Source organism: Durio zibethinus, chromosome 26, assembly GCF_047325235.1.
Source record: "Durio zibethinus cultivar Kanyao isolate XHJ-2024 chromosome 26, ASM4732523v1, whole genome shotgun sequence".
NCBI lineage: Eukaryota > Viridiplantae > Streptophyta > Magnoliopsida > Malvales > Malvaceae > Durio > Durio zibethinus.
Window position 1 is genome coordinate 18,488,257 of NC_143187.1, and position 19,761 is coordinate 18,508,017.

The 19,761-nt window shown below is 31.7% G+C and overlaps 3 protein-coding genes across 5 annotated transcripts; 2 read left to right on the plus strand and 1 right to left on the minus strand.

The window, feature by feature from the left end:
* Window positions 1–389: 389 nt before the first annotated feature.
* On the plus strand, window positions 390–4,477 carry LOC111275379 (2-oxoglutarate and iron-dependent oxygenase domain-containing protein CP2-like). Of its 3 annotated transcripts, none has more exons than XR_002688343.2 (9): window positions 390–800; window positions 1,485–1,532; window positions 1,755–1,931; window positions 2,031–2,181; window positions 2,257–2,343; window positions 2,864–2,988; window positions 3,465–3,583; window positions 3,789–3,983; window positions 4,055–4,477. XR_002688343.2 is itself a non-coding variant. In XM_022860737.2 (9 exons), the coding sequence occupies exons 1-9, from the start codon at window positions 510–512 to the stop codon at window positions 4,079–4,081; spliced, it is 1,137 nt and encodes a 378-aa protein (XP_022716472.2). In that variant the 5' UTR covers window positions 392–509; the 3' UTR covers window positions 4,082–4,477. The 3 variants fall into 3 exon arrangements, 2 of the variants coding, with proteins under 2 accessions (XP_089611834.1, XP_022716472.2); XM_022860737.2 differs by having other exon boundaries at window positions 392–800; window positions 3,872–3,983; XM_089755708.1 differs by lacking the exon at window positions 2,257–2,343 and having other exon boundaries at window positions 3,872–3,983.
* Window positions 4,478–8,072: 3,595 nt separating this feature from the next.
* Window positions 8,073–11,135, plus strand: LOC111275380 (tubulin beta chain-like). The gene is given in 4 exon segments (XM_022860739.2): window positions 8,073–8,578; window positions 9,738–10,007; window positions 10,530–10,946; window positions 10,949–11,135. Coding segments are annotated over 4 exon segments (1,134 nt in total). The 5' UTR covers window positions 8,073–8,184; the 3' UTR covers window positions 11,002–11,135.
* A 2,754-nt stretch (window positions 11,136–13,889) lies between these two features.
* LOC111274098 (uncharacterized) lies at window positions 13,890–17,831 on the minus strand. Its single transcript, XM_022858750.2, has 5 exons — window positions 17,324–17,831; window positions 16,770–16,982; window positions 15,830–15,978; window positions 15,665–15,733; window positions 13,890–15,557 (listed from the first exon to the last, which is right to left on the minus strand). The coding sequence occupies exons 1-5, from the start codon at window positions 17,522–17,524 to the stop codon at window positions 14,105–14,107; spliced, it is 2,085 nt and encodes a 694-aa protein (XP_022714485.2). The 5' UTR covers window positions 17,525–17,831; the 3' UTR covers window positions 13,890–14,104.
* Window positions 17,832–19,761: the final 1,930 nt, after the last annotated feature.

Below are 19,761 nucleotides of genomic sequence, written 5' to 3' on the forward strand. Positions count from 1 at the left end.
CGGGGGTCGGGTCGGGGTCGGGTCGGGTAGCATGAAGACAAAGTCGGGGTCGGGTCGGGGTCGGGTTTTAGGCAAACCCGACCCTACCCGACCCGATATATATATAAAAATAATTTTTTAAATTAATTTTTTAATTTTTTAATTATATATATATTTATATAATGATATTTTTAAATATTTATATTTAAAAAATAATATTTTATTAATTTCGGGTATGATCGGATCGGGTACGGTTTATATAGTGTCGGGTCGGGTTCGGGTTCGGGTATGAAAAAACAAAAAAAAATTTCGGGTAGGGTCGGGTTCGGGTTTTTTATGCATTAAGTTGGGTCGGGTTCGGGGCGAGCAAAACCCGCCCCGAACCCGACCCGATGCCAACCCTGGTTATATGTTACAATATATCCCATGCCAACTTAAAAACCCTAACTCCAAAAATACCCTCCTAAAAGCTAATTCTGGTTTCACCCGATTCCATTTTTCCCAAATTCAAAACAAGACTATAAACAATCATGTCTTTAAGTGTAGGTAGAAAAGAAACCCATCAGCCAACGCCACCGACCGCTAGTCATAACGGAAATGGCGTGGCGGTTTTGCCGATGACGCACCGGTTACGTCTGAACCCTAATACCGAGCACAAGCCGGAGAGCTACGAGGGTTTGCAGTTGGAGTTCAGTCCGCTTCTGTTCAGCTCCCTGGAACGTTACTTGCCTCCTCCTATGCTCTCACTCCCTCGCGACTCCAAGCTCCGTTACATGCGCGACATTATCCTTCGTTACTCTCCTGAAGGCGAACGTACTCGCGTAAGCCTCTTGCTTTTTCCTTTATTTTTGCTTTTTATTTTATGTTTGAATTTCAGGTTCGAACATTTCCTTCCTTTAGAATGTAACACTGTCTTATGAAATAATTATGTAATTTCTTAGTATTATTATGTTAACATTTGAGTTAAATCAGGTGAATTTTTATAATGCAATATAAGTAATATATTTATTCTTTTAAAGCTTTTATCTCTGGAAACTGAAAAGGAATGGTGCGTGACAGATTTTAAATTAAAGGAATGCTAAGATGAATTAATTGTTTTTAACTCCATTTTTGGATTGATTGAGAAAAAATGGAGCTCATATACTGTGTAAATGGGGAAAAAGAAGGCATTTTTTTGTAATTTCTTATTGTGAATTTATGAGCTGCTGAGTGTTGTTTAGATTGGGATGAATTGATATATTAATTGATCTGTATATGGGTTTTGTGTATCCTATTGCCATTGGACAAATTTAAGTTTCAATCTATAACTCTATGCTTGTATCTTTTTTTCAGTATTTTTATGCAATGCTATGCATTTTATGTTGGTCAATTTTGTCATTACTCACTTTTTGTTCAGCCTCTAATTTACGCTAGCTATCTGGTCTGTGGATATCTTGTATCTCTCTTGATTTTCCTTTTCCATTTAGCTGTACCTTTTTTTCACTGTTTAAAAATTTTTTGAGCAGGTTCAAAGGCATCGAGAATACAGGCAGAAGATTATATCGCACTATCAGGTGCATAGTGTAATTATTGTTTGACTAGGATTGTGTACTCAAGGTCGTTTAGGATACTTTTTTTTGCCTGCAAAATCTCCAAATTATGCTAATTTGTGAGATAAGAAGTGCCTTGTAGTGGAACTTTTTTTTTTTTTTTTTCACTTTTGCAGATTTTATATTGGTGTGTTATCTTTGTAAGGTTTATATTTTTCTCTGCTCAAGTGATCTCCTTTTTTGCAGCCTCTGCATAGGGAGTTGTATGCCATGCATGCCTCAAACTTCTTTGTCCCCTCATTTCTGAAAGCAATTAATGAGAATAAAGTGGAAAGCTTTAGAAGTATAATGGCTGAACCTACACTAGGGGTTTTTACATTTGAAATGCTTCAGCCCCGTTTCTGTGAAATGTTGTTATCTGAGGTACTGCCAATACCTTCTTTTCTTTTGTTCTTTTTTTTTACTTTTAACTTTCTTGTTTTTTAGGTTTTATATTTTTCTTATCAGGTTCTGATTGCTTAGGTAGAAAACTTCGAAAAGTGGGTCCAAGAGACAAAATTTAGAATCATGCGACCAAACACAATGAACAAATTTGGTGCTGTTTTAGATGACTTTGGTCTGGAGACCATGCTTGACAAGTTGATGGAGGACTTTATCCGACCTATATCCAAAGGTATTTAGTTTTTCTTCCATCATGAGATAGATAGATAAATAGATATTTTTTAATATCTTGGGAAATGGTTTGCAGTTTTCTTTTCTGATGTGGGTGGATCTACGCTGGATTCGCATCATGGTTTTGTTGTTGAATATGGAATTGACAGGGATGTTGAGCTTGGTAGGTTCTGACTTCTTTCTGTTTTCTCTTTAAATAACCCATTTCCATTAGTTCTGTGAATGATGAAAGTTCACTGTGCTATTTATCATCCACTACCCTTAGGAGATTAAAGAATTAGGTATTGGTAGATGGAAACTGATGATTCTTTGGATTCTACTGTTAAAGTGTTTAGAAGGTATTGCACAAAATAATTCTTTCATTCCTCTGACTTTGCTTTGTGCATTGCTTATCACTGCTTTCCTTATTAAATGATGGCATCTTCCATTTTCTTACATTTCATGCTCATATTTTTTCTCATGACTGCCTATAATCTCACCATGGTTGGCTATGGTTTTTTCCTAACATTAGAATTTTTGTGCACATTAAATTTTTATTTATTGATGCTTGTTCTGTTAATCTGCCTGTTTATAATACCTTTTATTATCTTTTCCTTTATTGGTACTACTGTTAGAGTCTTTTAGTTAAAAATCTTGCTGTTAAAGTTGGATCTTCGCAAACTTCTGTAGCTTTGTGTTTGTAGGTTTCCATGTGGATGATTCAGAAGTCACCTTAAATGTTTGCTTGGGTAAACAATTTTCTGGTGGAGAATTGTTCTTTCGGGGCGTTCGGTGTGATAAACATGTCAATACGGAAACCCAGTCAGATGTAAGCTAATCCTTCTTTACACTGTTCATTTTGAGGAACAGGAACTGAAGCTTTAACCATCTGCATATGTTTAATAAAGTATCAGCATGAAGTTTAGTGTCAGTTTGGTAAAATGATCCCTATTATTAGAAAGTCAACAAGGAGAATGAACCCTATGTCTGACACAGCCTCCTCTCCCCTCTCCCTCCCCTTTTCTTATAAAGTGAAATATCATAAAAATATCAAAACAGCCTATTGTGCTTATTTTAATCTGGTCTCTATCTAGAGGCTACGTTCTTTGTAAATGAGAACATGAAATAACAGATCAGTTAAACAAAATGGATCCTTAGACAACAGGTAGTAATCATAGTATTTAAATTGGTTGTCAGATATTGGTTCATTGAAGAAAAGATATAGACTAGTCCTTTTTCTATTTTAATTTGTTAGTATTGTAACAAAATGCTTATTTAATGTGTTATCTTTGTTGTGCATTATAGGAAATTTTGGATTATTCACATGTTCCAGGACGTGCAGTTCTTCACCGTGGGCGCCATAGGCATGGTGCAAGAGCCACAACATCTGGTCATTGGGTCAACTTACTTTTGTGGTGCAGAAGGTATTTTTCTCTTGCACTTCTTAGTATAAATGTACCAAACATGTAATAAAGTTCTGGAGGGATCACTAGTGAGGTCTCTCTTAAAGTTGTAATGGCGACCTTGATTTACTGCTCTAAGTTGGAAAGAGATTACCACTTGAATAAAACTTACTCATTGCATTTGAATATCTTTATGTAATATTTAATATTGAAATGTAAAGAACAGCATTGAAGAAATCTTAGAGGAAACCAAAGAATTCAGATGTGTTTGGCCAAATTATTTAAACTGCATGCAAAATTTTCTTCTAGTTCGGTCTTCCGTGAGCTGAGGAAATATCAGAAAGATTTCTCAAGCTGGTGTGGAGAGTGCCAACGTGAGAAAAAAGAAAGGCAGTGTGTCTCAATTGCAGCTACCAAACAGGTATAGCAAAGTCCATATCAATTGCTTTTGTACAAAATAAAAACATTAATTATGACATCTACTTTCATCAGGAACTACTGAAGAGGGAAGCGACGTGAACTCGAGCTTCTTACAAGTTTCGGCTTGTGAAATTGTAAAATAGCTGGATCCTTGCCATTATCACAAGCACTTTTGCCAAATCGGGTTGGAGTGTTGTGTCTTCGTTGACTCCAATGCTGTACATACGCATCTTGTCTGAGCGTCCTGGCCGATTATCAGCCACCTACAGCCATAACTAAACTGTTTCTGTAGTTACAGTTCAATGTGTTTTTGCACTTTAGAATGGCAGTAGTTTCTTCAAATAGAGTCCATCGTTTGTTGTTGGATACAATGTTGTTTTCGGGGCTGTTTTGAGCATCTGGATATTTGTTGACAAGGTTTCTTGTAAGTAATCATCATAAGCTAAGTGATGGGGCCTGCGGGAACAATATTTATTTGATACTCTCTTTCATCTTTTTTCCTTTGTTCTTTTTGTTTTTTTTAATGTTCCATAATGTGTTTTTTTTCTTCTTCTAACACTTAAAATATTTTTTTTTCTTTCAAATTTATTTATGATGATTTTTTTTTTTTTTTTTACTTTTTAGAATAACAAGCTAGGGGTATCAATTTTGTAAGTATCTTAAACTCTTAATATAAAATAAATTAAAATCAATGTTTATTTTTTCTCAATTTTGTGAAAAGTTATGTAAAGCCAAACAGAGTGGAAAGGAGATTTAAGGTTTTTTGAACTTATAATCTCAGAAGAATTTGCTTAAATGTTCATTTTAGATTCAAACGTTTTCGTGATTTTTCAATTTGAGATTAAATATTTTAATTTGTATAAATAAAAATTAAATATTATCAAATACTTACAATTAAAGATAAAGATGAAGGAAAATATGCCCGAATGAAACACGTACCGTTAATTTGAATAAAAATAATAATTAAATGAAAAAAAGTTATGTGTCACTTTTTTAGTGGTTAAGTATTATTTTAAATAAAAAATTAAAACTAATCCTAAATTTGAGATTTAGTTTTTAGAAAAAAAATCATTTGATTCTTTTTTATTATTTTAAATATAGTTTAAAAATAAAAATTAAAAAAATTCAAAGTTCTCGTCCTTTTACATAATAATTAAATTTTCAATTATTCAACATTAATTTATAAAAAAAAAAATCATCAATCCATATTATAATACCCATGAAATTCAAAACTCACAACTAAACCAAAAAATTTTTATTTAATTTCAAAAACTCAAATCCTTTCCCTACTGTTGAAAGGAAGAAATTTTTTATTGATTTAAAAAATCCAAATCCTTTCTCTGCTGTTGTGTACTCAGATTTCGAAAACTCACTTCCCCTATTTTCGCTTTCGAATATCTTTGAATTGCAAATCGATTTTCTCAACTATAAGTTTTTCATTTACGTGTTTCACCGTGTTCTTTTCCTTTTCAAACAGAGGGCTACACTAGCATCTTTACTGTATTTTCGAAGAAGGGTGAAACCAAATTTTGACTTCTTTCTATAATTTATAGACAAGCGCCTCAAAAGAAATGAGCCCAAATCAGAATCAGCTCCACCATCAACAGCATTAAATACCAAAAATCCTTACAAATTAGTGTAGTTGTTAGCTAATTCTTTTAGCCTTTTGTATAACAATCCACTTGGTATATCTCTCTGTAAAAATAGAACAATGAGAGGTTTTATAGAAAAAACAAGAGTTGAAGGGAGAAAAATATGAAATTAGGACAAAAAAACATTTGGAAAGAAAGAAGAAAAAATTTTTGTTTTGTTCTTATGAAACTAACGTTTTTTTATTTATGATTTTATTATTTTTTGAGTTTTATGTATAAATCAATGTCAATATAAAATTAAATTGCACTACAAAATGCATAAATTTTCATCTACATTTATCATTAATTATAAATATTCGATAACATTTAATTTTTATTTACACAAATTAAAATATTTAATTTTGAATTGAGCAATTAAAAAAATATTTATTCTCACATTAAACATTTAGCCAAATAATTTAATTAACATGTTTGTTATCCAAGCTAATATTAAATTAACTAGAGATTAAAAACTTTATTTTTCATATGTATATATTATAAGAAATTTATCAAATATATTGATAGTAAAATTTTTTAATTTTACAAGTGGTATTAACATGATAATATTTAATTTTTAATATATATTTAAAAAATTATAAAATTAAATAAAAAAATTATAGTCAATACATCAAATAATTTATATATATATATATATATATATTCAATTGATGAAATCAGTTGTCTGAGTGGATTGTGAAACTACCGGTTACAATTGTTTGGGCCATTTCCAGGTGGTTCAAAATTATGGAACTTAGGAGCAAAGCCTAAATAAGTACACTCCATCGATCCATTGGAGTCATAAAATAAATAAATCTCATTTGAATTTTCCCTTTTGCTTAGAAAGGAAAATATTTGTTCATACTTGATCGACATTGGCTTTTGTGGTGACCGCAGATGTCGATAAAATCAAGTCAGAAAAACCCCAAACCCATAAAGCCAGAAGAACTAAAGAAAGAAATTGAAAGCAAACAGCCCAATCATTCAAATCACACCAAGTGTTTGCTTAATCATCGTCTTATCAATCACTCACACTTGCATTAAGAAAATAATAATAAACTAGTGCAAGCCTTGTATATCAATTTAATTAAAAAAGGGCACGATTAAATGTTCGTTTAGTTTTTTTTCTTTACATATATTTTTTAAATTTTTTATAAATAAAATTATTTAAATATCATTTTCACAAGCGTTTGAATATTTATATTTGATAAATTTTGTAACTTTCAAAAAATAAATTTTCGAAAAATATTGGTTTTTTAAAAATTTAATTTCAAAATATTATAATACTTTTTAAAAATGTATTTTCGAAAATTAATAACACTTATTAAAAATACATTTTTAAAAGGATTAGAAGTGAAAGTTTGTGGAAAATTACCAAAAAAAAAAGTTCAAATTTTTATGAATTAATGTAATAAAAAAGTTATTATTAAAAAATTATAAAATTTAAAATTATTAAAAAATTTTATTTTTGTTATTTTGATCTTAAAAACAATATCTTACAAGCCTTAATTAAATTAAAGATAAAATAATAAATATAAATTTTTTATAAATTTAAAAATTATTATTTTTAATAAAATTTTTCTATTAATTATTAAAATTTTATAATAGATTTAACTAAACTAAACTCTTTAAAAAAATCTTTTCGTCTGCTTATCATGATTGATTTTTTCAATTAACATATTATATTTTTTAAAAAATTATATAGTATTTAATAATATTATTTATACAATTTTAAACAATTTCAACTCCTTTATGTTAATCATATCTAAATTAAAAATTAGTATTTTTGTAATATTAAGAAATAAAATATTTAATTAAGATTTCATGAGATTTTATTCTTTTTTTAAGATCAAAATAATAAAAAGAAATTTTTTATTAATTTTAAAATTTATGATTTTTATAATAATAACCTTTTTATATTAATTCATAAAAAATTTAACAAAATTCTTTTTTTTTTTAATTTTTTACAAACTTTCTAAAAGGTTATTACATTTTTCATTAAATATATTTTTAAAAAATTATAAAATTTATTAGATATAAATTTCAGGATACTTGTGAAAAAAATATTTAAATAATTTCACTTTAAAAAATTAAAATGAAAAAGGGTTTAGAGAAAAAAAAAGTGATGCATTTAAATTTTCCTTTAAAAAATTATAATTTTTTTGTTAAAAAATATATTATTTAAATAGAATAAAATGAATCATTTGAATTTGAAATATAAATGTATAATTTTTATTTCATCATATTCTTTTGTTATTATATTTTGAAATATAACGTAATTTATTGAAGAGGATAATTTTGTAATAAAAATGAGATGTGCACAAAGCATTATTGAAGAATCAACTTGCTTTTTTATTTTTTATTTTTAAATTTCCAATTTGCAGAACAAATATCTATCTGTCTGTCCCTGTCTCCTTCATCCTCATCTATTAAAAGCAAACTTTAATATCCAACACAGCTTCGTTCAGCCTTCACTCTCATCCTTGCATTTAGCCCCCCAAAAAAAGCAAAGCAACTCATTTTCATCCCTCTTCTCCATCACTTTCCCGAGAAAAAGGAAAAGGAAAACCAAAAATGAGAGAAATCTTGCACATCCAAGGAGGTCAATGTGGGAACCAGATCGGTGCCAAGTTCTGGGAAGTGATATGCGACGAGCATGGAATTGACAACACTGGAAAGTATAGCGGTGACTCTGATCTACAGCTGGAGCGTATCGTTGTCTACTACAATGAAGCCGGTAGCGGAAGGTATGTCCCACGCGCTGTTCTCATGGATCTGGAACCTGGCACTATGGACTCCGTAAGATCTGGTCCTTATGGCCAGATTTTTCGCCCTGATAACTTCGTCTTCGGCCAGTCTGGTGCTGGTAACAACTGGGCCAAGGGTCATTACACCGAGGGAGCTGAGCTCATTGATTCTGTTCTTGACGTTGTTAGAAAAGAGGCTGAGAATTGTGATTGTTTACAGGGTATCAACATCAACCCTTTAACTTTGTCTTTCTTTTCCATATATTTTTGACATATGGGTTTAGTTTATTTTGTTGATATCTGTCTTCAATTTTCTGGTTTTCTTCGTTTTTATGTGAAATTCTCTCATCGTGAAGTCGTGAATAGTGTAAAATACTGAAATTCGTGTATTTTACCAAATAAAATTGCCTGTCACAATTTGTGTTTACATGAAAACATGAAATATATTTTTTTAGTTTTGTTAAACCCATTTGTAATTATTGTTAAAATTTTAAACTGTCACATTTGATTCTTATTTCATACCATTTTCATGTTATGTTATGTTGTGTTTTAAATTGTCAGGTCTGCTATTATTCCTCAATTTTTGCTTCAAGAAAATGAAATTTATTTTCACCTCTCTCTTGCTTTGAAGTGATTGTGGTTGCTTTATGGTTTGATTTTGCATTTAGCTTTTTCTAAGTATTATTTGTTTGATTTATTTATTCCACAAAGCTGGGAAACTGGCCTTCCCCGTTTTGATTAAAGTTGTATTGGTTGGTTTCTTTGTATTAAGAACATGTGTTGCAAGTTCTTCCTCAATTTGATTTAAAGAGATTATTCAAGCCATTTGTTTATGTTTTCTGTAATTATGTTTGAGAGTGATGTGGTCTATCTTGATTTATCGTGGCTTGGTTCCTTCATTTTGGACACCATCTTATCTATTCATGCTTTTTCTTTTGTGATCCTGTTAAATTATTCTTGGCATAAGGGTAAAAAAGAACCTAAAAAAATTTTAATAATCAAATAAGCCCTTGACATTTTATTGCGATCAATCGAGCCTTGAATCTTTTACTTCAAATTAATTTAACCCTTAAACATCTATCTTCACCCAATTGAACCCTCATACATCTATTTTCACTCAATTAAGCCCTTGATTGGACGGAAATAGTCAACTATTTTTCCTCTAATAAGGGCTCAATTGATGAAAATAGATGTTTGAGGGTTTAATTGATTGCCAAAAAACAATAATAGCTTGGATGATTATTGAATTTTACTTCAAGGGCTTTTTTGGCTCTTTTTCCATTATTCTTTGTTTCTCAACTTGCATTTCTAGTTTCCTCTCTGCCAAAAAAAAGAAGCCTTGTCTGCCTTCTAATCTCACTTTATGTGCCTTTGGGACAGGATTTCAAGTTTGTCATTCTTTGGGTGGAGGTACTGGATCTGGAATGGGAACCCTTCTTATTTCCAAGATTAGGGAGGAGTATCCAGATCGCATGATGTTGACATTTTCGGTCTTCCCTTCTCCTAAGGTGTCTGATACAGTTGTCGAGCCATACAATGCTACCCTTTCTGTTCATCAGCTTGTTGAGAATGCTGATGAATGTATGGTTTTGGACAATGAGGCTCTGTATGACATCTGCTTCCGCACTCTCAAGCTTGCCACTCCAACTTGTAAGTTCTGGCTTACCATTCTAAATGCCAAGTGTATGCAACGTACAGTTTTTTAGCATTGCCTAACAAACTGCTGGTTTCTACATTGGTTTTCAACAATTTGAAAATAAAATATTTAGTGGCATTAATTCGATAATGTTGCTTTACGTTACTGTTCTGGGTTTTTGTGAACAAGAATTGACAAATTTATTATTTATTGGTTGCTTGCTTGCTTGCTCAATTATTAAGGAATTGGTGGCATATTAGCTCCTATCTATGTTATTAAGTCTTAATTGGGTGGCTCATAAGTATCTTTCTTACCCACATATACACCCATCTTTTGTCCCCACAAACATAAAAGAATGTGATGCGTCAGGAATCAATGTTTTTAATACCTGTTTATATGAATTGTGATAATAACTAATATTTTCATATGCTGCTTATGCAAAAATATTGACTGGCTTTCTTTAATGGAATTAATTTCCATAGTTTACATGGTCTGGTCTCTGTGCTTATGTTGTTCCTTTTTTTAACTTGACTCAGTTGGTGATCTTAACCACCTCATCTCTGCTACCATGAGTGGTGTGACATGCTGTCTGCGGTTCCCTGGACAGCTGAACTCTGATCTCCGTAAGCTGGCTGTTAACCTTATCCCCTTCCCACGACTACACTTCTTCATGGTTGGATTTGCACCCTTGACATCCAGAGGATCACAGCAATACCGGGCCCTCACTGTGCCTGAACTGACTCAGCAGATGTGGGATGCCAAAAACATGATGTGTGCTGCTGACCCACGCCATGGCCGATACCTAACTGCTTCTGCAATGTTCCGTGGTAAAATGAGCACTAAGGAGGTTGATGAACAAATGATTAATGTCCAGAACAAGAACTCATCATACTTTGTAGAGTGGATCCCTAACAATGTCAAGTCTAGTGTTTGTGACATCCCACCTAAGGGTCTGAAAATCTCATCCACATTCGTTGGAAATTCAACTTCAATCCAGGAGATGTTTAGGAGGGTTAGCGAGCAGTTTACAGCAATGTTCCGGAGGAAAGCTTTCTTGCATTGGTACACCGGTGAGGGAATGGATGAGATGGAGTTTACCGAAGCTGAGAGTAACATGAATGATTTAGTTGCCGAGTACCAGCAATACCAGGACGCAACAGCAGATGAAGAGTACGAGGAGGAGGAGGAGGAGGAGGAGGAAGAGGAGGAAGCTACAACTTGAGGCAGGAGACTCTATACTTCTTTCAGATGGTATGAAATTTGTATCTTGGTTTGTGTTGTTGATGGGGTCAAATTTAGATTGACATCGTGTGTATGGTTGTTGTGGGTCCTTGTATCTGGGATGGCTTTTTATGACTACGCATTTGCTTTAACGGCTTGATGAATGATGGATGCTTGTATTTAGTAGATTTGGAGATAATATTATTTGTGTGATACTATGTCTTTTATGATCCAAGGCGTCCATGGAATTTGTATCAAGTACCGTCTTGTGGCTTTATATTATACATATATATATATATATATATAAATCTAACATCCAACTTATACATATTTTGTGTCTGTTTTATTGACTTGTGTTCTTTTTACAATACTCTCTAAAAGTCAATGTTAAATGATTATATGGCAAACTTGTATTCAGACAAACTTAATTGTTTTAAATATCTTTTAATAATGATTGGTGAGTATGATAAATAAATAACAGTGTAACTTAAACTTTTCTTAAATAATTATATAAAATTTGATTATAAAAATAAATAAATAAATAAATGAAATTAACTAACAATAAATTCAATTTAAATTTATTTAATTAAATATATTAAACAAATTCAAAATTGGGGGAGGAAGGCTTGCTGGCTCTAACTACAATCTTCCTTTGAATCTAATTATTAAAGAATTTAGTCGTTCATGATTTTGTGGTTGTTATTTCCACCAGATTCTTTGGCGACGTCGTCTTGTTGTTGGTGATGATCCCTTGCACGATGTTAATCTTGTATTGGCACCAATATGGAGAACTGAACCATATAGATAATGGCGTCAAGGCACACACTAGGTGTCGTTTCCAATTAAATTTATTTGTCCTCACCAATTTCTAGAGTGCAAAAAGGGTCAATCAAATAGTTCGTGATATAATAAAGCTTTTGTTAGAATTCATTTTGCACTAGTAAGATTTTAATCGCTAAATTCCCTAGAAGAGAACGGAAATATAGCCTTGGTTTATATCTTCTATAGTCAAACAAAGTTTATGAGAATTTTTTTTTGTGAAGTGAGAGAGAGGGAGTGAAATCTGAAAATTTTTTGATGAATGATTTAATTGAACAGAAAACTAATGTTTTATCTGAAAGATTTAGCTTTTCGTCGAGGGCAGCCGACTCCTTCTCAAGAGTAATCGACTACAACTATGTAAAATGCAAGTCTAAAATGCCACTTACAACAGGGTAGTCGCTACTATTACCTTAGGGCAGTCGATTTCCCCAAATTTCAAAATGCTTCTTACTTAATAGCAGTCTAACTTTTTTTTAAACCAATCGATTTCTATACATTTACAAAAAGTTTAGGTTTAAGTAATCAAATGATTTAATTTTTAATTATAACAGTCGATTGTCTTAAAATTAAAAATTGATTGCTTCTTATAATTAATATGTGACAGTTGACTCCATTAAGTATAACAATCAACTATTCTTTCTTAATCAAATTATCTTTTGATTATGAAATTTTCTTGAATTAATCAACTATTACGTTATTTTTTCACTTATTATGAAAGTATTTTTAACTTAATTAATTGTTGATAAATGTACTTAATGTTTAATGTTTGAATAGTATAAATACTTCTAAATCAAACCAAAATTGTTATATTTTAGCTTTATTTTTTTTTTATATTTCAATATGTTTTAAGAGTATAAATTATTGGATTTGAATCATTAGAAAATAGATTTTTATTTTTAGTTTATTTATAATATGGTCTGTGAGAGTTGAGATGATTGATCCACATACATATCAATTCATGATTTTGGCAAGTGATGGCCTTTGGAAGGTATAAACTGTAGGCTTAGCTTTTGAGTAAATTTACAACATTGATATAATATCATCAATTCTGCTTGTGATGATGCCCTAGCAAGAAGCATCTGAAGAATTGATCAAAGAAGCATTAACTAGCTAGGGAAAGTCAAGATGATGATATCTCTTGCATAGTTGTAGCTTTTCACTGATCGCATTTACTTCCTTCATATCTTTTCTCAGCCAAACAACGCATATCATAAATATAAATAGGTTCATTTACTATTGTCAAAAGCATGCATACATCAACTCGTATGCATCAACTCACACTTGAATCATGCCTGCTTGACCTCGATATCTTCAAGTTTGAGAGTCACGGCTCGTTTCTGAGCATCCAGCCCCTCAACTTCAGCCATGGTGGCCACATATGGGCCAAGTTTGGAAAGAACATATCCACGATAACCATAGGTTTGAAGAACATCGTTTGTATCATTTGCATAGTCTCCCACACTATGGCATCCATTGCCCTAGGAACACAGAACCTGCAAAATCTCTTTCCGAGACCCCAAAAGTGGTCGTTGAGCTCAACATATAATTTGGCACCAGAAAGCTTGTTATATAGCCTACATTACTTGTTTGCAGATCTAACTGTCAAATTAATAATCGGTGGAATCCGGAGCTTAGCTCATTGGTTTATGTTGCCACTCTTAAGAGGTGGTTTCAACAGGTGTGGGGATCGAATTCCATAGTTTGACCACTTCAAGCCAAATCTACTAGAAGTTGCAATCAGTCAAGTATCCTCAATACGAGAAGAAATTTAGTCAAGTCCAATTAGTATATGGAGTTAGGCCAAAAAAAAAAAAAGTATATGGAGTTATGGACAAGACAACTACAATCAAGTCTGATTGAGAAGGCGTTGAAATTCTCATGAACTGTAATTAGGATATACGTATTTCAATTAAAATGCTTCTTTACAATGTATAATGAATAGAAGCTGAAGATATACAAGAATAGCGACTGGCAGTAAAGCTGGTCTCACAAAAGGCTGTTCCATGAGAGTAAATCAAACCAACACTATCAAACTAAATGTATATAACAGTCTAAATGAAACTGGTCTTCATGGACTGGTTATGTCACGGAAAACCTGCAGCCGGTTCCTCCTTGACAAAACAGTGTTTGGTGATGCATTGTATCCACCTTTCATGTCAAATGATTCAAGCTGTTGAGCTATGTTCTCAATATGATCCTTAGAATCAGGATGTTGATAAATTATGTTGGAATTCAGATTTTCATCATTGAACTCCTCTTCCCTGTTAAAGCCTTCATAGCTCTTCCCCAGATATTTTCTTCCACTTTGCAATTCTTCTTTTTCTTCTTCTTCTTCAACCATATCTGCCCAGCTTTTCTTATTAGGTGCATTTGCAGGCTTTTCCAGTCCAATTTCTGATTCATCTTTAGATGAAACCAGTAGTTCATTAAGATTTTGAGCTGAATGTCTAGTCACACTGGTTATAGTCTTCTCAAATGATAGCTTGCAAACTGAACTGCCAACAGATTCTTCTGCCCATCTTCCCCTTCTTTGATCTCTATTATTCAGCCATAACAAAGAGTTTCTGGGCTGTGTGAATAGAACTCCAGATAAGCCATCCTGGACTTCCTCTTCCTCTAGGCCAGTTGCAGAATTTTCCAACTTTCCATTACTTGATGCTTGTGGTTCTTCCTTGAGATTCTGGATTGAAGGTGAAGGCAAACTTTCAGTGGCTAGAGTTTGTTCAAAAGATAGTTTTCGAATTGAATTTCTAACTGTATCTTCTCCCCATCTTCCTCCTCTCCTCTGATCTGCAGTGTTGAACCCCCATGAACATTGTCTTGGTTGGGTAAACAAAGCTTCTGAGTTCTTTCTATTAGCTGCTGAGGAAGCATATATTTTCTTCTGAACAGAATCTACTTTTTGTCCTGTTGAATACCTCCAGTTTTCATTCAGCTTGCTGGAATACACGGACCCTTCACACGGGCTTTCCATATATGAACCTTTTCTCCACTTCTCAGTGAACAAGGTTTGTGGAGAAGACTGCAAAGTACCTTTCAGTCCAATTGGTGTGCATTGTGAACTTCTGTCATCATATTCATAGAAGTTATCATTCTTCTCAAGGTGATTTTTACAGTCAGATTCACCATTTTGCTCATCTGACAGCATCTTCCCTTCGCACTGTGCATATTGTAACCTTCTCCTGCCCATAAACCCAGGAATGTTAACTTCATTTCTAGGAAGGACAACGCTAGCTTCCTTCAAACTTCTATCCCTGTTTGATGTTGAGGATCTTCGAGTTTCGCTTCCCTTATCTGGTTCCTGTGCCACCGGCTCTAACATTGATTGCGATTCTATTTTCATCAGCACTTCAAGAGCACGTTCATAGGATTTAGAGTAGGATTCATCCATCTGTTCATTTCCAGATGAAGCTTTGACATCCTGAAGCAGTGATTTTGCTTCACCAATCCTGTTCATGTGCACCAAGCATATCGCCAGGTTGCATTGTTTATTCTTATCTGGCTCCAGGGACAAAGCTTTTCTGTGGTAATGATACAAACTTGATGTAAAATATAATACATGTATAAATTTTTCTCAAAAATAATGCTATTCATGTATATATGTGTAGGGTAAATAAAAAGAGCATACCTGTAATGTTGCTCAGCAATTCCATAATTATGTTGCTGGAGATAGGCCCAGGCCAAATTCCCTAGTATCCTGAACCATTATAAGAGGGGATCAAACATAGATAAAGTTGCAGAAGATACATGTAGAAAGAATAAGAATAATAATGAGTTTGAGTGCAACATCCACCTTGATTTCTCTTGTTCAATAGTTATCTGAATCTTCTTCCCTTGAGATCTTGCAAGTTTTGTTCTCTTTCCACCAAAAACTGCTCCATCATCAATGTTCCTCAGTTTGTTCTGAAGGATTCCAATCTCTTCTTCAACCCTTCCAGACCTCTGAAAAACAAACAATTTTATAAAACAAATAAGCCCTGAGTCTCCAAATGAAGACTATAAACTGAACAATATGTCATCATAAAATACAGCTGAAGCCAACTACATAGGATGCCAAATAAAAGTCTTCAACATAAATGACCTGATAAACAGACACAGACAGACATGTACTAGCTCTCCATATAGAATATAAAATTTTTCAGAGGTATATATACCTTTGCATCTAAGTTTTTACTGCTGCACAAATGTATTTTTCCTATATGTAACTATATATTTTTGCCCATTACAAACTTTCAACTACATTAGCACCCTTTTATCTTCTTGTGAATTCGTTTAGAACTTTTCAATTTCCAGCTACACGCTATGTAGTTCCTGGTGGTTCCTAAAATATTATAAGTAGAAGCGAAATTCCTAGTCGATTTTACTAGGTCAAATCTTAGTGCATTTATGTAGGTAACTATGCTTTTTCCATTCATTCCAAATGGCTATGACATTATGGTCCTCAAAATGCCACCATCAAGTCTATATCTATAGCCTTATTGAATCAGTTCTCACTCACCCTTGTTGATTCCAAATTTTAACTCTACTAGATCCTCTAAGAGTAAATGAGAATGAGGCAATAAATTTATGACATTTCCATCAAAATGGCATGAATTGAAAGAAAAAGCATGATTCATGAGCTCCTAAGCTTCCTATATTAGACTCATTCATCTAAACTCAATTTAATAAAAAGCAAATGAAAAGTAAGCTTGATATAAACAGATACACATTTGAAGATAAGATTAGCATTGTACCTTGTAGAGTTCAACAAGGACATTATCAAGAGAGTCCTGAGAATCATAAGGACAAAGATGTCGGAAAGATTTGATTGCCTCAATAGCCTCATCAGATCTATTCAATTGTTTCATAACAACAGCCATGTCTTTCAATGCACTATCAACACGATCTCCAGCATTAATAGCTGCCCAGAACAGAGAAATGGCCTTACTGGGATCCTTTTCTATCAACTGTAAGTCCAAAACAAAATCATATTAGTATATGCAAACATATGCAATGTAAGCTCACCATCGAACTCATTTAATGCTGTAAAGCTGGAGAAAATACAATCACAAGAATCCCCAAAGATTCTGTTTTGTTTTAAAATGATATAAGTTCACAAGCAACCTATATATATATATATATATATATATGTTCCTGGTAACCCATGTTGAAAAGAAACAAGAGAAAAAGAATGGAAATGGATGCATCCACACAAAGAACCAATTATCAAGAAAAGAAATGAAAAAAAGAAAAAAGAAAAAAAAACCATTTACGAAATAAGTTGAGATTGAGAAATGGTGTGATTAACCTGGACTTGCTTTGCCCTGCCATAAGGAGAATCAGAAGGTGGCACTTTGTGAATGACATGAAAGCAATCTCCGTTATTGGCGGGCGATATTCTTTTCCTCTCTGACATTGGCAAGACGTTAGTCGACTGTGGTTTCTTCCACGCAGGCGGCTGTGGGGTCAAGAAACCCCTCCCTGGAAAGTCTTTATCATTTGACCACATTTTCTCTCTCTTTTTCTAGGCAAAATCTCAAAACCCTTTTCCAGAATTTCCAAGAAAGTGCTTCTATCAGTGGGAAAAAGAAGCGTTTCCAGTGATAAGCAACTACTGCTACTCTAAACAAAGCAAAGAGTCTTTTATTGAGTCGTTTCTTCAATGATCTCTCTTATGGTGGGGAAAGCCACTTTATCTCTTGAAAAATTCTGTTAATGCTTGATGAAAAAGGGAAAGATTCCAGGAAAGTGTGAGAAATTGAGAGAGAAAATTGAAAGAGAAAAGAGCGATGATGATGATGATGATGATTCGTTTTGAGAGGATTGCGAAGAGAAAAGTTGTAAGTAGACATTGGAAGAAAAAAGAACTAGCCGTTTGATAATTTATAGCCGTTGCCGCTTTGGAGGACTCAAGCGCTTCTGTAGCGCGTGCTGTTGAACAATTTCATTTATATATTTTTTTCTACCAACAGGTATTAGAAAAATTTACGAAATCCAATTGAATTTTCTCGAAAATTTGGCTTGAAAGCTTTGAAAAACACTTACATTTTAAATTGGATAAGCTGCAAATTTTTTACATTGTAAATTGGTTAAGTTACAAATTTGTTTTTCAATTTTTTAATTGATGCAATTATACCATTACATTTTTAATTTCGAAAAAAATTTATCATCATATTTTAAAATAGAAAATTATTAAAGAATATTTAGTAAAAAATTTTATTAGAAATTATTTTGTACCATGAAGCTAAAATTTATTTATTTTTTAATTTTTTCTCTTATCATAGTATTTTTTAGTAAATACAATATCACTAAATATTACATTTTCCCGTTGGTCTTAGGTTTTTTTTTTTTTTTCTTGCCATATGTTTTCAAAATATTTTGTATTACAAAACAATTTCTAATAAAATTTTTAACGAATATTCTTTAATTACTATAAAATTTAAAGTATAATAGTAATTTACTCTAAACTTAAAAATATAATAGTAAATTATGTATGATAAATTAAATTATATTAATGGTATGCATTTTAAAACCATCAATTTTTTTTTAAGAGAAAAGGATTATTATTATAATTTATTAAGAATTACAAAAACCATATTAAAAAAAAATTACAAAATCCATTGTAAAGTTATTGAATTGATATGGTATACGAAAAATCAAACAAAAACCATATAATTTGTTTTGACAAGAGATGAAAATTAAAAGTGTAAATGATATATTAGTATTCATAAATTATTTAAATTTGATTCGAATAAAATTTGAACTTAATTCAATTATTATTGAGTCGAGTTAGAGTTCGAATAGTTCGACTCATCGATTAAGTCAAATTTAAATATTTTTATATTTGATTCGAGTAGTTTGCAAGTTTAATCAAACTTTTATATTTAAATATATTTTTATTATTTTAATTAATAAAAATATTTCAAATTCGAGTATAAATAATTCAGTTTTATTGAATATAAAAATCGAGTTTATTTTTATATGTTAATCGAATCTAATTAAATGAATTTAAGTAGTTCAATTTTTAATTCAAATATAATTTAAACTAAAAAAAATAAAATTTGATCGAATTTAATTTTTAAACTTTTAAAATTTGAATCGAACTTAAACTTAAGTTTAATATTATATCGATTCAAATTCGATTTATTATATTTCTAATTAAAACATTGGTTTACTCATTTTATATAGAAGCTTTGAAGACTCCAAAGTTGTGAAAAATGATTAGAGGTTGTCGATGGTGTTGCCGGTTAAGATGTGCTAATCGGTAAGTTCCAAGGCGAGTAGGGTTGGTCCAAATCAGCGACAAAAAATAAGATTAAGAGATATCTAAAATTATTTTTGGGAATACGTTTCAACGTTCAATTAATCAGATAATTTAAGATTTTTGAAAAATAAAACTTAAATTATAAAGAATATGAAAAAAGTTTAAGGACAAAAAATTCAAAATGTGTATATAAAAGATAACGAGTGAAAACATTATTTGATAACAATTAATAAAAAGTTTTTGCGAAGTTTAATAAAATTTTATTAGATAAATATGAATTATATTTAATAAATTCAGATCAATTAAAAGCTAATAGATCTATTATAAAATGTTACATTGCTGGAACAATAAAGGTGTAAATAGATGAGACAAGGGTATTTTTGTAAGAAAAGTATGGGATGTATAAAATATATTTTAGGATGTATAAGTTTTTGATATAAAATATAAGTTAAAGATAATTTTATATTTTAAATTTGGGATAT